The 18,071-nt window shown below is 35.5% G+C and overlaps 1 protein-coding gene across 2 annotated transcripts in view; it reads right to left on the bottom strand.

Annotated features, from left to right (window-relative positions):
* PIK3C2A (phosphatidylinositol-4-phosphate 3-kinase catalytic subunit type 2 alpha) overlaps positions 1-18,071 on the bottom strand; it is a 99,352-nt gene that overhangs the window by 51,788 nt on the left and 29,493 nt on the right. For both annotated transcript variants that reach the window (XM_019652552.1, XM_019652553.1), the window contains exons 3-8: positions 10,650-10,753; positions 5,879-6,036; positions 3,599-3,719; positions 2,754-2,865; positions 1,477-1,556; positions 1,281-1,344 (exon numbers count right to left, since the gene is read on the bottom strand). In XM_019652552.1, coding sequence (XP_019508097.1) covers positions 1,281-1,344; positions 1,477-1,556; positions 2,754-2,865; positions 3,599-3,719; positions 5,879-6,036; positions 10,650-10,753 — 639 coding nt within the window. The remainder of the gene's footprint in view (positions 1-1,280; positions 1,345-1,476; positions 1,557-2,753; positions 2,866-3,598; positions 3,720-5,878; positions 6,037-10,649; positions 10,754-18,071) is intronic.

Genomic DNA, 18,071 nt, shown 5'->3' with positions numbered 1-18,071 from the left:
ATATATATATATATAATCTCACCTGTGTGCTTCTGTTCACATGCCCTCACAACTATCTTCTTCTAGCTAACTCATCCTGTTTAAGATGTGGCTCAGGCAACATATCCTCTTAGAGGCCTTCCTTGAACATTCAAGTTGGGAGAAGTGCCTGCCCTTCTTTGATCTCCTCCCAAAACCCCAGTGCATAACTCTATGGTACATTTACTATCCCATACTGAAATTTTGTTTAAATCTCTCATCACTAATTTTGAGTTTCTGGTAGTAGGGGACTAGGTCATTCATTTTCGTAACTCCAACACCTAGCATATAGTAAGCATTCAAGAAAAGCTTTTTAGGACCGGCCGGGTGGCTCAGTTGGTTAAGAGTTGGCTTAAGAGCGTGAGCTCTGAGCAACAGGGCCGCCGGTTTGATTCTCACATGGGCCTGTGACGCTATGCCCGAGCTGAGCTGTCGCTGAGCTGCCAACAGGTGGCAGGATGGCTCATCCTGGTGTAACAATAAGATTGCCTGTTTGATGGTGGGCTATGCCCACCCACAACTAAGACTGAACTCGGCACCTTGAGCTGAGCTGCCGCCCGGATGGCTCAATGGATAGAGCGTACACTCTTAACAACAAAGCTGCTGGTTCAACTCCCGCATGGGATGGTGGCTACGCTCACCCACAACTAATATTGAACACAGCACCTTGAGCTTAGAGGCCACAAGCTGCCGAATGGGCAGCCAGATGGCGACTGGCGCCCTCCACAACGAAGACTGAAGAATAACAACTTGGCTGGTCCCCTTCACCAATTCCCCAACACTGTTCCCCTCCCTCAGTTCCCCAATAAAATCTTAAAAAAAACAAAAACAAAAACAAAAATCAGAAAGAAATGCTTTTGAACTGAACTGAAGGTTCTTCTTAGTAAGAAAGTTGAAGAGAGTAGACATGTTGATTCAGCATTGAGAATTTTTGTTAATAAGTTGGCTCAGAAACAAGTCATCAAACATTGACATCAAGAATATAGTTTATCGGCTGGCCAAGTGACTCAGCTGGTTAAGAGCATGAGCTCTGAGCAACAGGGTCGCTGGTTCGATTCCCACATGGGACAGTGAGCTGCACCCTCCAAAACTAAGATTGAAGGACAACAAATTGGCTGTTCCCCTTCCCCAATTTCCAAATAAAAATCTTGGATTTAAATAATCCTCCTGAAATACTTAATCTGATGCCAACACTAATATTTAAAACAGAACAGAGACAACAACCTTTAAGTCATCATGCCAAAATGTGAATTAAGACTTACTTCAATTCGAAGAGCCAGCTCCACTTGGTTGTGATAAGAATCTAAAAGTTCTTCGACAGGGTGTCTGAAATAAAGAACAGTGATTGTGGCTGAAAGATACTGTATACAAAAATTATTGTTTTATTCACCAAAATAAATGCATTCACATCCCAAACCAAAGTTTGAAAACCTGCAATGAATACTTTAGACGCCACACCTTGCCGTGACTTCTTTATAAGGTTTTTCTACTTGATGCAGGTGTTTGTTTAAATCCACAGGAGTTTCATCATCTTCTGCCTAAACAAACACACACAAATATTTACCAAAAAATCAAATCTGTTCTTTGGTCTTTCTTTTGCCCAATTAAATATGGTTAAGGGTATGATAAATTCTTAAAACTGAAATGATTTTTCAGAACTGAGGCTAACATATTATCAGAATTAAATATTATTTGTAATGGACTCAGAAGTGAATCGATATTCTGAATTTGGTTTTTAAATGGAAAACCATAAATGCTTTTAAGTCTAGTTTGTGATATATAAATAGCTCCCAAAGCAAAAACTACTTCTGTTCTATATAGAGAGAATAAATACAAAGCTAAAAATACTTTTAAAGATGGCTGACAGCCAAATGAAGGTGGGGTGGGAACCAGATGAGAAAGAGATCATTTGAATTGCTGCATTTTTTTCTAATGATAATCAAGGTCCCTCCACCTTATCCCCCAATAAACAAAGTGCTGGTCTCTTCTATCAGAAGTCCTTACTTATTATGCAAATATACCCAAGGCCATCAATCCTTAAGAAATTGAAAAGTTACTAATGATTGCTAAAATGTAGTGAATTTTGTGAAATAGTTTTCACCCAATTGAAATAAATTCTACCTAACACAGGAACAACACCTAAAAAAATAAAAAGAAAGTAGAAATGACTGATATTTTCCCACCCAAAATTCTACCAAATGAAAAATAATTCTCTTTAGAGATTAAAATTCATCAAGCATTTATACAGTAATAAAATGGCCTCATTTCCTGCATGCTATTTTGCTTTAATCTCAAAAGAAAGTATTGTACTTTTAAAATACAGAATTAGTTTTCAATTGGTGAAGAATAATATATTTTTCTCAATGTGGTGCAAAGGTCGACGTGGACCCCCCCCATCCATATTTTGTATTCAAATTCTTTCCTTTATCCTCATTTGTCATTGACTGACCCTGATGTTTTCACTCTTGTGTAAAACTATTACAAATCGAATTTCTAATTCTTCCACTTAAGATTTTCAAATAGGCCTCCAGCTCGGAATAGTAGGCTACCTAAACCTTCATGATTGAAAACCTCCCCCCATCAATCTGCTGAAAAGACTCCCGTTGAGATAAAGAGTTCATCACTTCCAGTCCAACCCAGAAATCTTGGCGAATGTACAAACTGCAAATTAGCTAATTAGCAAAATGATTCAGATTTAACCAAATGCAATTCAGTTATCCGGTAAAAACACTTACAGTTCGGGACAGATTTTGGCACATTGCGCTGAAGGTCAAAAGTTGTAGTTTAATCTCTGTGTCCCATTTCCGACAGTTTTGAATATATTCATGACTTCCAAGGCAATGATTACTGTTAAAATATATTAATTATTCATCAGTTTTATTTTCCTCAAACTAAAAATTATAGCAGTAAGAGTAAGACATAAATTGTAATAGCATCAGAAATTGAAGAGGATGGTAAAATACAGAGACAGTTTTTTAACCAAGTGTGAGCATCTAAGTACAGGAATAATTGTACATGAGAAGAGTCAAAGCAAAGAAGAAACAAGATGAAAAAGAAAATAAAAATAGGGACAGGACATTTTTAGCGACTAAGAGACTAAAATCTATAAAATAAGTAAACTAAAAGCTAGATGCAATAATTACATGGTTCAAAAAGAGTCATAATGATTATTTCTGCTAACTAAAAAGGAAATCACAGCTGACCACTGGGTATAAAGTAATAGTACATGCTACAAAAGGAAAATGGGGCCTATAATGATGTGACTATTGACCCTTTGCAGAAAGAAAAAAACTACTAAATTCACCTGTCACTTAACAGTTGCCCACCAGTCTTCCCATATGAGACTATAAGTTTCTTAAGGGAAATACTATGTCTTAATTATCTCTGAAATCCCTCCACTGTCTTAGACATGATTTCCCAGATAAAGTATATCTCAATACAAGTGTATTGATACAATGAATCAATTCAGTAGGATCCAGTATTTTTAAATTACAAATATAACTTGAAAATTTTCTAATTTCAGCTATTAAAAATAAAATTCCCAAAGATGTTGCTACTACTGTTAAATGAATAAACTTACTTCTGCAGCACTTCCTCTTGACCACAAACTTTCAGAACATAGCTGCCAACATCTACTTGATTCAAGTCATCATGCACCCAGCAAAGGGCTTGCATTATAATGATATCCACAGTAGAACTCACTGTAAAAGAGTTAGCCATCATTTTCATTTTGTTCATTTAACTCTAAGCGTACATTTATTCAGATTGTATTTCTTGTAATCTAAGACAGCAGTATACAATAGAAATATAATGCAGGTCACAGGTATAATTTAAAATTTTCAAGTAGCCACAATGAAAAAAGTAAAAAGGTGAAGCTAATTTTAATGTTTTATTTAACCTAATATATCTAAAGTACCATTTCAACATATAATCAGTATTTAAAAAAATACTGATGAAATATCTTACATTCTCTTTTCAAACTAAGTCTTTGAAATCCAGTGTGTATTTTATATGTATGGCACATCTTTTTTTTTTTTTTAATGTAATTTTTTTTTTAGCTAAGCTGACCCATCGTGCCACTTGTTGGCAACTCAGCGGCAGCTCAGCTCGGGCTGGGAATCAAACTGCTGTTGCTCAGAGCTCGCACTCTTGAGCGACCTCTTAACCAACTGAGCCACTCAGCCAGCCCTGCTTACAGCACATCTTAATCTATATTAAGTATCAAATATCAAGTGCTTAGTAGTCACGCGTGGCTAGAGGTTATTGTATTAGCCAAATATCAAATGCTTAGTAGCCACGCATGGCTAGAGGTTATTGTATTAGACAGGACAGATCTAAGTTAAGAAAGCCATCTCCCAATTAGAGACGCCTCCAAAAAGGATGACATTTAGCGTATCTAGAAAACAATAATTTAAACCAATTATAAGGAAAAAGAATTACCATTTTAAATGTTTGACATTCACCTGATAAATTTTCCAATAAAGAATAAAAATCTAACAAGTAGGAAATATTGCTCAATTATCATTTTTTTTTTAAACTAAGGTAACCTTTCAAGTGACCTGTTTCTATACTTCAAGCTCCTATGTTCAATTTAGAAGACACTAACTACATTCAAACTTCATGAAAATTAACAACTTGGTAGAAATGGCCATAAAACCTCTATCTAATAATACAAAGGCTACATTTCTAAAGAGTCAAATGGATGGTAACATTTATCATTTGAACATACAAACCACTTGTATCATAATATGGTTACATTTCTTAACAGAGGTGTACATTATCAATGTGCACATTTATGAAGAACCAAATAAGCATTTGAAGTATTTTTTTAAACAATCAGATTTTGATGTAGCAAGTCAAAATTTGATACAAATTAAAACATTTGCTATCAGTGGGTAAGCACTGGTATTCATGCTTATAAGGTTGATTGACTTTTTTCCCCCTTCCATTTTAGTATTAATTCCTATTGTACTTAGATTTAAACAATTCCTTAAACCAAGTGTAAGGTATATTTTAAAAAGAATAACTCTTCCTTTAGAAACTAAAAGAATAATTCTTACAATTGGCTAACACTTTGTTTCAGACTTATATTTTTCTAAAACGGCTTTGAAAAATACAAAGCTACAAAGAAAGTATCCAAATATTGGACATATTCCTAGTCATAACCATTAAAGAAACAAAATGACATAATTTTAAGCCAAAGTATTGTAGAAATATAGGATCTTATTCCTTGTCGGAATCCCATTAATATAATGTACATTGTGAAAAGCAGTAAACTATTAAAGAAAATAAAAGTAGTTTTTAAAATTGTAACAAAAAACTTCCTACAGACTTAGGGATACATCTCTAGTAAGGATACTCCATGAAGTTTGGAAGGAAGACTTAGAAGCAAAGAAGAATTATCTTCTCCTTAGAGCTTACTTAGCAAGATAACTGGAATGTCAGTTTATTAACAGCTCTTTATAAACAAGCATTCTTCTTGCCATAAAATGAAAAAAGAAAATAAACAATTTGAACTTTCTATCTAATTAGCAATCATTAGCCTTTTTATCTAATGCTTTGGGGTTTTGGCCAAGAGCCACTGATTAACAAAAGTACTCAGCATTTTTCAGAGAAATACATATAGCAGTTATAAAGGTAAACTGTTTTCCCACAAGTCCTAACCAGAAAACTATCTTATGAAATGCCAACTTTTTGAAAAGGATAACTAATGAATGTTAACTATTTCACCACATACACACATACATTTTTTTAAAAGGATAATAACAAGAGACGGTTTATTAAGAGAATGATATTAACATTTCAAACATTTTCTCCCTAATCAGAGCAAAACAAGATGGATGGGGAACTATAAACCTACCATCACATGTAAAAGTAACTGGTAGTTGAAATCCTTCAATTTCAATGGAGACCTTCACACTAGCATTTTCTCCACATACGTTTCTTTGTACTGTGACTGGACTTAACAAATAGCCTGGATTTGTGCGGTGATTGGTATATGGAAAGTTGGTCTTCAATCTGTTCACAAGAGAGAAGAATTTAAATTTTTTTTTTTAAGCTGCATTTATTTGAGAGCCCTGAACAAGGCTTTTTTTGCAGGCTTACAGTAGCCATTCAATTCTGTGCCTTTGTCCAATTCTAGAGCAGCTCATGAGAACTGCAATGAATAGACCCCTGTCAAAACTCCAAATACCAGCATTTGCCTTTTAAATAAAAAGAATCCAAGGCAAGAGATTAAGTGCTGCCAGGGTATCTATGGTCGCATTATCAACAGTAATCAAGCACACAGTGGACACATGGCATTAAAGGAGGTTCTCGGCTTCAGGTTCTTTTGCTACACAGTATAATTACACAAAATGATACACTTTTACTGAATCACTGATAATATAAGCAATGTAGCCCTAAATTATAATTGCCAAAGGAATAAGCTTGTTGTCTTTTAAAAATCTTTTTTCTAAGGTCTGTTTTCCCCTACATATTGTTCTGGTTGTTAGACAATGCTCAAAAAGAACAACAACAATAAAACATATACAACAGGTTTTTACAGTGCTATGGGGCCTTTATTCCCTCAAAGTGATTTCTAAAACTGAGGGGATGGTAAGAACTGCCTGGGAAGGTATTCATAGGTATTCAGAGGAGCAATGTAGTTTAAATTTAAATGCATGAGCATGGTGTGTGGCTCATCTCCATTTAGTGATTCTGCTATGGGAAGACAAAGGGAGATTGGATGGATGCCTTCTTTAAACTGGTGCTTCCTTTAACTTTTTTCTGGAGGTTAGAAGACAAGCCCCAATCTTCCCATCTGCTTTCCACAGAGCTATAAATGGAAAGAAGGCTGGAAGTACTGTCGCTTTGCTTCTGTAGAGATTAAAATAATCAAGTCATAGGAATAGAATAAAACAGTTTGAGTTGAAAGAAAGAAAGGTTCTGGAGGGGCAGCAAGCTGAACAGTTTGTGCACAGCCTTTAGAGCCAGGATTTAAACCTGAGTTTAAATCCTCATTTTGCTGCTTACCAATCACCTTAGGCAAGCTATTGAATCTCCTTGTTGCTTTAGTTTCCTCTTCTATAAACTGCTGATAATACCACTACTAACCTCATAGGGTTGTTATGAGAATTACATGAATTAAGTAATAAAAGCACTCAGAACAGGGCCTAGTATGTGGTTAAGTGCTAGAAGCATCTTGTCAAATGAAGGAATGAGTGAATGAATAAATCTGGTTTCTGCACTGTAAACTTCAGTGCCACAAAGAATGTAATATCAAAAAGAAATGGAAAACGGTAATAAGTAATAAACTAAAATTGATATTGGAAATGCACCTTTAGATATGGACACATTATCTTCAGATATCTGATTGCTTCAAAGCTTACCCCTCTGCAAAACAATGACGAGATCTTCATAGAACCCAACCTAAAATTTTTATTGTTTTTCACATATTTGGTATTCTCGTTTTCTATGGTAGAAAATAGATGCTCACAGCAAATCACATAATTAACTAATATATAAGATGGTAGAGAATTTTGCGTACATCCAAATAAGCCTTCAATTTTCAGAAATCGTCAAAGATGATGAAAGTCAAATTCCTGATAGCTCAGAAAACAAGAATTTTAGACAAAAATTCCAGTGATAAAAGTAGCATTCAATGAACTTGACTTTGGGAGGCCGGAGGGGGGGGGGATATCCTTCATTTCCTCTTCTTAAAATTAGTCCTTTCTTTTACACAACGTGAATGTACTTAATGTCACAGAACTATACATGTAAAAATGGTTACAATAGTAAATTTTATGTTATATATACTTCATCACAATTTTTAAAAGTTTTTTTAATTAGTTCTTTCTCTTTCTGCTTGATACCATGAAAGATAGTTAAATCTAGAAAAATATAGTAATTTTCTGTTTTTTCTATAAAATTGATGCTTTCTTCTATTCTCTGGTTTTGTTTGCTTTATAAAAACTGGGGAAAAACTAAGATGGTAATCGATTTCTTAAAGTTGGGAGATTTTTTTTGTTTGTAACTAAATTTAAACATACAAAATCAAATTAAATGAGTAAATTGATAATTGCTGAGTAAATTATTCACTTTCAATATAACAGACCAGATAAAGTATTTTTATGGACACTCTAAGCCAACACAGTTTGATGTTCTTAAGTAATTACCTATATAGAGTATTTTTTTACTTTTTCATTTTCTCTTACATTTACATTTCCCTATTGCCACCAAAGAAGTAGCTTTGTTTGCTTAATGTGGCTGCTCTGTACTTCAGGAAATTTAATATCTCTAGGCATACACTAGTCTTTTACAGTTTATTTTCCTACTGTGCAATCAAGCTAAAGTTACATACAAAGCCAAATCATCAAAAATCAGAGAGATAAAATTGAGGATTTTAAAAGTTAAAAGATAAAAATGAGGGTTTTAATTGAATTAGCACTACTTTACAGGAAAGTATAGCATTGGCATTGTTTAAAATAAAATTTGAGGTGAAGTCCTTGTAAACATATAGGAAGGTCCTGGGGTCAAAACACTACTGTAGGATATAAATATTAGATATGAACCATATATGAAGAAAAGAAATAGAAGGCTATTCAGGATGGCAGCAGCAAAAACTTTTACTGATATCTCACATTCCTCTTAAGAACTTTCTCTGTCTGAACCGACAACTAGTAAATATAGCAAGCTTTATCAATTACGATGAATGTAAACAGAAAAACAAGAAATAAAAACCAGAAAAATGCAGTAATAATACCATGTCCTGAATCAAAGTATGAAAGAGCTTTAAACTGAAAGAGACCTTTGAGGTCAATAGTCCAACTCCCTAATTTCACAGAAGCAAAAAAAAACCCCACAAGGCCTAGAACTGGCACTAAATTCCATGTTATACAGTAATCTTAACTGTAAACAGTTATCATCCTGATAGTCTTATACTAATTTCATAGTTGAATTTAAATGATTAAATGAATCATTTTAGGAGATTTCAAAAAGTAAAGAATTGGCTAAGAGTATAAATACTTGTTTTTAAAATTCATTGCAGATATGAACATATTGGAAAAAATTGAAAGAGCCATTAATTTCTTCAAGGACACCTCCTGACCCCAATCTCCAACGTCCAAGGGGAACAAGAGAAGTTCCTAGAACACAGCTTCAAAAATACCTCTACTTTCTACCACTCTGAAATATTTTTTGCAGTCATACTCTCCTAATAAAAATAAAATTACAAAAAAAACTCATTCTCTCTTTAGTTCATCTGGGATTTCATATTACATAAGCCATTTTGTGTGTGTGTGTGTGTGCGCTTGTGTGTGTAAATAAAAATAACCATTTTAGCTTATTGGCAGAGTTTTTGTAAATAACTCAAAGATTCAAATGGGGGGAAAGGCAGATCACAGAGAGCTTAATTTCGCAAATGCAACAGTCACTCAACAGTCTAATAGAAAGCGTACAGGGCTTGTTTGGGGAGAAAATTAAAGAAACTAGATGAACACATAACAGATTATTTCTAAACCATTAAGGTAAAAGATTATTTCCAAATTGTTAACCACACACACATAATGGTATAATGGCATAAAGGCATAGGTAATTTTTAATACAGGTAATTTGCATGCTAAGTCATCTAAATGTCTCTTCTATTTTAAATGCTTACTGAAAAACATGAGCTTTAAAATTCAGTTAAGAGTAACCTTTGCAGGGAAGAAAAAGTGGCTCTACAGATAATTTTCTTCCTTTTTTTCCCTTAAGATAGTCTGCAGAAAAAAAATGCTGGTTAAAAGGTAACATAAAGAAAGACAGTTTTAATGAAATATTACCAATAGTCTAGAAAATCTAGTTAAATGATATGGGAACCCCAAACTCTGCTTTACTTAAAGCAGACCATATTGGGAAAAATACAGGACTGAAAATAAATTCCCCAGTGGTGATCTACTTTCTCTTTTTCTGATAACATATCTCATCCCCTTGGCCACAATGTTTGTGTTACACTTGATCCTTCGGTGGGTTTTTTCTATCTGGAGCTGGCTGAGGACTCCCTTTTGTCTGCCTCTGCTTGCAAGAACATTAGAATGGGATGTCTAAGCTATCAGTAGCTATATACCCTGCTTCAAAACCCCATCTGCAGTAGAAGAAAATGAAGCCCACACGCATGGAGGGAGGATAGGGGGAGAAAAGGAAGGAAGAAGGAAAGGACAGGAAGTGGGAAAGGAAGAGGCCACAGGGGGGAGGGATGGAGCACAGTGTATGAATTCCTGGAAATGGCTGTCACTGAGCACTGTCCCATCCTTCCTCTTTCTATCTGCGTTTGTGAACCAATACGTACCCTTTCTTGATTTAAGACAGTTTAAGATGGGTTTCTAGCACTCATAATGAAAGTTTCACTAATGTGGTGGTAGAATGGAAAGAAAACACGAAACCTGGCTGTGTTCAGTTTTTCCTTCTAAATACTCAGAAATGTAACAAGTAAAAAGGCAGATTCAACTGTAGTTCGTGTTAATGTGCTAATTAACTGTTTGTCTTGAAATTTTAAGCCACAGGGAGAAAATAATTAAACATTTTAGAATTATTAGCACCAAGATAATTTTCAAAATAAGTTTTTTAAACAAGCATTTAATAAAAAGTATTCTTTATAAAGAAAAATGCCTTACTTTGTAATGGATTGACAAAAAGCTGCCACTTCTTCATTCTGTACTTCAATTTCTTGTAGAAGAGAACTTCCAATTGGCAAACTACTGGTCCCCTTTGGGTCTTTCTGTAATCAAAAGAGTGCTTTTATTTTAAAAGTATAAGATCCCCCAAATTTAAATAACAGCACAGCATAAACACATTTTTACAAAAATATGTACAAAGACATGGTAAAATAATTTACTTCATAACGAAGTTTTAAATTATGGACTTCTATCTGTAACAAGTAATGCCAACTAAGCCTTATTTTAAAGTTCATTGGTTTTTACTTGCTCAAAAGTAGAAATAGGCTGTTCTTTGTGTTGGTCAGTAAGAATGGAAAGCTAAAGATGTTTCCATTCAAGATCTTCCTGAAATGAATGCCAAGTTAACAGCTGAATGAAATTAAGGGACCGTCCTCTGTTTTAAGAAAACGAAGAGATCAAGCCCATTTAGGACTCCTCTAATAAGCCAGGAAGTCTATATATTTAACTTGGGCTTCAAATTCCAAGAAAGCAGCTGGTTCTTTATGTAAAAAAATGAGTTTTAGGAGTTAGTGGGCATTTTAAAATATGTTAATAAACTTATATAAACAATCTATAGTCCTTCAAAAGTTAAGTTGACGTCAGATCTAAATTTGTGTGCAACATTTAGGAGATAAATTCACCACCCAAGCATAGCCAAATAGGAGTCTTTTTAGAGGTATTTTGGTTACTACATAAAAATACTTAATTTGGCACAAATTTCAAATGTAAATTTCCATTAAAATTAGACTTGGAACGCTATCAATTCAAAATTAAGTGAATCAGAACACAGTGCATACATTTCAAGAGTTTTAATGGATTTCAATGACCATGGAACACAAGAAGATTATGAATTTTCTCCTTTTAAAGTGTGGCAGAGCCCTTTCTGCTAGAATGTGATATGTACACTTGGGGAAGAAAAAAATGAAAAACCCAAGTTTGAGTTCTAGAAAATCGCAACTAAAAATAACAGAACTTATGGGTAAAACAGAGTTAAGGTGGATTACTCAAAATCAGTATAGCTTTATAATCAAAGCCCTAACTAAAATAATAAGAAGACCTTATAAAATGACTCGCATAGTTCAATCTCCACTTGAATTTGCATCTAGCATAATGGTCTTGGAACCTTAAACACTGGAGCTCCTCCTTCTCATTTGTGATATAGAATTCTGAAGGCTTTTGCTTTAGTTGGCCAATTTCAATAAACTTAAAAATGTTATCTAGGGGAAGGCCGAGTGGCGCATTGGTTAAGAGCTGGCTTGATATGCCAGAGGGCCCCGGTTCGGCCTCTACAGCTAAGATGCTGAACAACAGCTCGACCTGGAGCTGGGCTGCCGTGAGTCACCAGCAACGGCATAGGCTGCAGCCCCTGCGGCAGTGGGTTGCCATGGGCTACCGTGTGTAGCCAGCAGCCAGCGTGAGCGGCCAGCAGCTGCCATGAGCGGCCGTCCAGAAGCCAGCGACTCATCTGCCTCTCCCGAGAAGAGCGCAATGATGGTGCCAACTTGGGCCAGTGAAGCAACGTCCTCCACAACTAGATTGAAGAACAAAAAAACGACAGCAACTTGTCTGTTCCCCTCCCCCCAATTCCCCAGCGCTGTTCCCATCCCCCAGTTCCCCAATAAAAATCTTTAAAAAAAAAAAAATGTTATCTAGGATATAGACTTCTTCAACAAAGTTGAAAGGAAAAGGTCTTCACAGCTTCTTTGTCTGTCCTAAACTGCTTTTCCAGAGAACTTAACACTGTGGAATGTGATACCATTTTTGAAGCTACTCATGCAACCACCATTTTCACTAAAGGAGAATACTTCTGCAGGATTTTCGGTGTTTTCCTTACTGTTTTCTTATATTACTAATGCTTTCGCTTTGTGAGAAAGTTTGTTCTTGATTGCTTTAAAATGTTAATATGCTGGTAAAGACTGTTTGAACTAATGCTACTTCCCTATTATACCGATATCAATCTCGTACTTGCCAATTACATCAGTTAATCTGTGGTTCAGAAACACGCACAGTAGCAAACACATCATACGACCCTAAAATTGGGATTTGATGTTTCTAACAAACCTTCTGGTCTGACACTCCAAGTTTGTCACAATCTAATCCAATCACACTTCCCAGAACTTCCCGAATGATTTCCATGTTCCAGTTAGCTTGAATCATATCCTGTTCCTATAAAACACAAATTGAGCTATCTGGCCTCTGAAACTTTATTTGTCTTCAATGGCTTCTTCCTAAACTGCCCTCACAACAGAAGTAAAATAAATAAATAAATAAATAAAAATCTATTAAAATATTAACACCCAACAGAAAGTCACTTCATCTATAATGCCTTTTATGATTACTCAGTATGAAGCAATTCTTCTCTCCCAGCACTTCCAAATACTTAGCCTGAACCAAACACCATATCATTACATCCTATTTTATATTTGTCCTAATGTAATAATAGCCCCTTAGAGATAAGAATAAAATTTTATTGAATCTTATATTTTTGTAGAACTTTATATCCAGTTCAGAAGGCACTCAACCACTGGTTCAATTTTTGGATGTTTTGCTTCCTCTAAAAACAAGTTAAAATTCACTTACATACTCGTATAACCAATGAATTTGCCATAGCAATCATAAAATAGTGAAAGAATATAAGGCACTATGTAATTCCTTCAATAATCTCCCCCCCCCAAAAATAGCAGTAATTTTCATTAATATTTGATCTATACGATAATCTTTTTATAATTATCAGTACTATTAAAAATAATATCTAAACTATAGTGAAATGCCACCTCCTACCCATTAGGATGGCTACTATTAAAAAAACAGAAAAACAAATGTTGGGAGGATGTGAAGACACAGGAAGCCTTATGCACTGTTGGTAGTAATGTAAAACGGTACAGCCACTGTGGGAAACTGTATGGTAGTTCCTCAAAAAATTAAAAATAGAACTGTCATATGACCTATCAATTTCACTTTTGGGGTATATACCCAAAAAGAACCGAGCAGGTCTCAAAGAGATTATTAGTTCACCCATGTTCACAGCGGCATTATTCGCAATAGTCAAAACATGGAAGCAACCCAAGTGCCCATCAACAGATGAATGGATAAGCAAAATGAGATATATACACACAATGGAATTTTATTTAGCCTTAAAAAGGAAGGAAGTTCTGCAACATGCTACAACATAGATGGACATTGAGGACATTAGGCTAAGTGAAGTCAGTCAGTCACAAAAAGACCAACACTGTATATAATTCCACTTATATGAGGTACTTAGAGAATTCAAAATCATAAAGATAGAAAGTATAATGGTGGTTGCCAGGGGTTTGGGGGAAGGAAGAATGGTAAGTTGTTGTTTAAAGGATATAGAGTTGCAGTTTTACAAGATGAAGAAAGTTATGGGGATGCATGTGGTGATGGCTGCACAACAATGTACATGCATTTAATACCACTGAACTGTACACTTAAAAATGGCTACGATGGGGCCGGCCGAGTGGCTCAGTTGGTTAAGAGCTCGCTCAAGAGTTTGTGCTCTGAGCAACAGCGGTTCGAGTCCTGGCCCGAGCTGAGCAGCCACTGAGCTGCCAACAGGTGGCAGGATGGCTCAGCTTAAAAAAAAAAAAAAAAGGCTACGATGGTAAATTCTGCTATATGTATTTTACCACAATAGAAAAAATATCCAGCAATTACTGAACATTTATTACGTGTCAGGCTCTGCTGCAAGAAATTTACAGGTAGGTATGTATGTATTATTTATTTCTAACAAAGCCCTAGTAGGTGGGTACTATTATTATCCCCATTTTACAGACTAAAAAATGAGGCACAGAGAAATTAATTAACTCACACAATGTCATACAACTAATGTAATCAGAGTTAGGATTTCAACCCAGGTGCCTAGCTTCAGAATCACATGCCTAATCAACTATTCTACCTCTAAATAAAAGTTTCCTAAAAACAAACTTAAAAACGCCTTGAGAAAAACATGTGACCTTTGCAGAAGCAATACTATAGAAAACCTGTATTTTTGCTTGACCCAATAATCATCTTTCCTTCTTTAACTGTTTTTTCATGTTTTACTTATTAACAGATTTTAGTGACATTTCTAGATCTTTTTAACCAAAATGTACTTTTTATAGTGTCTTTCATGAATTAGGTCCTTCCTTTCAAGCATGTTAAAAGTTTCAATTGACACTGACAAAAATAAGATTATGATAACTAATACTCTACTCATACATTAAGGTAATAATAGAATCTGGTAAGTTAACCCAAATGTTCTGTCCACAAAGTGAAAAACAGCTGGGCTGCCAATGATTTCATCTCATATATTAGCATTTTTTGTTTGTTTTTTTCTGTTCTTTCTGAAACAAAAAAAAAATTTAATTTTATACCTAGTCCCTCAACTCTTGCCGCCAATCCCTCTTCTCAAGCTCCACTCAAACAACTGAAGCATCAAATTATCTCTTTTCTCCATTGATCTTCTGCATACTTTTATGGGGCACTCAAGGCTTTCTATTTTGTACTGCAGTTATATGCACACACATCTTGTCTCCCTCTTCCTACCAAGTTCTTTAAGGATGAAGTCTGCAAATGATTACTATTTGTAACTCTCACACTGTATAACCGCAAATATTTTTCAATGAATGAAAGAGACAAATGAAAGTCAATACTGAAAAAACTGCTAGTGCCATTATCCAATATATGGAATAAAGAAAGAAGTTTGTTGCGGAAGATACTGAGTTCTCTAGTAAATAAATATATTAGGTTTGGAAATCCATGAAGATGTTTGGCCATCATCTAGAAATACTGTATTCCAAAAATTCTAGTCCAGGGCTAAACACCTAGATTTAGGGATCATCCAATTTCTGCAATTGTCTACAGGGAAATTTCTCTGCTAATTACTGTCAGCATCCATCAGGATCACTGAGAGCGCAGTATCCCAGCCAAAGGGGTTTTGGGTCCCAACTCCATTAATAGGAGACAGTCTCTTTAGGAGGGTGAGAGACACAAGACGGGGCTGCACCTACTAGGCATATAGCTGGGACACCTCTTTATATACATATGCACACACACACACACACATGCATGCACACGTGCGTGAGCACACAGACACATATACAGATTATAAGAAATTATTTCATGTGATTATAGAGCAGCGGTTCTCAACCTTCCTAATGCAGCGACCCCTTAATACAGTTCCTCATGTTGTGGTGACCCCCAACCATAAAATTATTTTCGTTGCTACTCTATAACTATAATTTTGCTACTGTTATGAATCGTAATGTAAATATCTTTTTGTTTTCCAATACTCTTAGGCGACCCCTGTGAAAGGGTCGTTCGACCCCCAAAGGGGTCGCAACCCACAGGTTGACACAGGTTGAGAACCGCTGTTATAAAGGGTGACAAGTCAAAGATCTGCGGTTGGCAAGCTGGATACCCGAGAGAACCAATGGTGCAGTTCCAGTCTGAATCCGTCAGGCTCAGGACCCAGGAAGGCCGATGTTTCATTTTGAATCTGAAGGCAAAAAAACCCTCTTCCAGCTCAAAGGCAGTCATGCAGGAGGAAGTCCCCCTCACTGGCAGTAGGGTCATCCTTTCTGTTCTATCTGTTCTATTCAGGCCTTCAACTGATGGACAAGGCCCATCCACATTAGGGGGGACAATGTGCCTTTACTCAGGCTACTGATTTAAATATTAATCTCATCCAGAAACACCCTTATAGATACACCCAGAATGAAGTTTGGCCAAATGTCTGAGCATCCAGTCAAGTTGACACATAAAATTAAGCATCATGTCAAATATATGGTGATGGAAGGAGAACTGACTCTGGGTGGTAAACACACAATGCAACATATAGATGATGTATTATAGAATTGTACACTTGAAACCTATGTAGTTCTGTTAACCATTGTCACCCCAATAAAGTTTAATTTAAAAAAAATTAAGCACCATAGCATCTCAACCCTCAAAGGGCCAAGGAGTCACACTGCTACAAGAGTCTAGACAAGTGGCTTTCAAATTCTGTATTCTGGAGCCTCAAGAATAAAGCACTGAACAAGAGATAACAGGTAAGAGACATTAAAGACAGTCAAGACAAAACTTTGGGGGAATGCCTATGTTCAGAAGCTAGACAAAGGAAAAGGAGTCAAAGATCACAAGAGGAAAACTAGGAAGTAGATTTCACCAGGGCAACAGAAGAGAAGTTTCAAAAAAAAGGCGTAGTCAATTGTTGCATATGAAGCAAAAGGGCAGGACAGTGAATACAGTAACTAGATTGGCAATTAGTATTCATATTACCAGAAATAAGCAGTGAGAGACTGGAAAGGCAGTAAGTAAAAATTCCTCTTTAAGAGTAACGGTAGAAAATACTTTGGGGAGACACAAACAAGAAAAGAGGTGCAAGAATTAAGTTTTGAAAAAGGGAAGGAATATTTCTTCCCTCACACCAGAAAGGGCAACTCTGAGGTGGGTATGTGCATAAAAAGGACGGCTTTGACTTCAGCATTAGGAAAAAAAAAGGTAGTGAAGTCATCTACTAGACGCGGAGTGGAAAGGGTAGATTAAGGGCTTAAGGAAAGCGATGAAGACTTGAAATAATTCGCAAAAACTTATCAGTACATCTCTGTAAAGCAGTTATAAAAATATGGAAAGCTTTAAGCCCACACAAGTCCAAGGTTCACGCTATTACCCCAGAAATTAGATGGCACACAACACCAAGTTTTCAATAAATTTACTTTAAGCATTAAATATATATATACACATGTGCATGTGCACACACACACACCAGTTACTACTCAGAACAAAGTTGGTTACTTCCTTATTTGAAATTTTTAAAAATTTTACAAAAAGACTTCAGTAACCCATTCAATTAGTGTGCTTCACTCGGCTACACACTGAAAATCACGTTTTGTTCAAGTTTCCTTCTTTAAAATTAATGATAACAGACATTCTGCCAATGGGGATATAAATGTTTATAATGCTAACACAATTAACTTTTAGAAAGAGTAAATATTCACAGAACTTTGCAAAACTACGTCCATGAAAGCAATTTGACTCATTAGTAAAATATTTGAAATCTGCTCAAAGTAGCTAAATATATAGCTATTAACTAAAAGTCTGATTTAAACTTAAATTGCCAGAAGGCAGTTTTAAGTAGAATGTCTTTTCCTGGTTTTGTTCACAAAACATTTGAACTAAAGTATTTACATTATTATTAACAAAACAAACGACACTAGAAGGAAATAGGAAGTAAAGCTTGCTGAATAAGAAAAATACCCTTCTGAATTTTTACTACGAAGCATAAAATTCTTACAGGGAATGAATACTTAAGTATATCATGTCATGTTAAAACTTCAGCATTGCAATCTTATTTCCCAACAAAAAATATAAACCACAGGG

The sequence above is a fragment of the Hipposideros armiger genome, unplaced genomic scaffold (genome assembly GCF_001890085.2).
Source record: "Hipposideros armiger isolate ML-2016 unplaced genomic scaffold, ASM189008v1 scaffold_181, whole genome shotgun sequence".
Lineage (NCBI taxonomy): Eukaryota > Metazoa > Chordata > Mammalia > Chiroptera > Hipposideridae > Hipposideros > Hipposideros armiger.
Note: the sequence above shows the minus strand (reverse complement) of the source record. Positions and strands in the feature narration are given on the sequence as shown.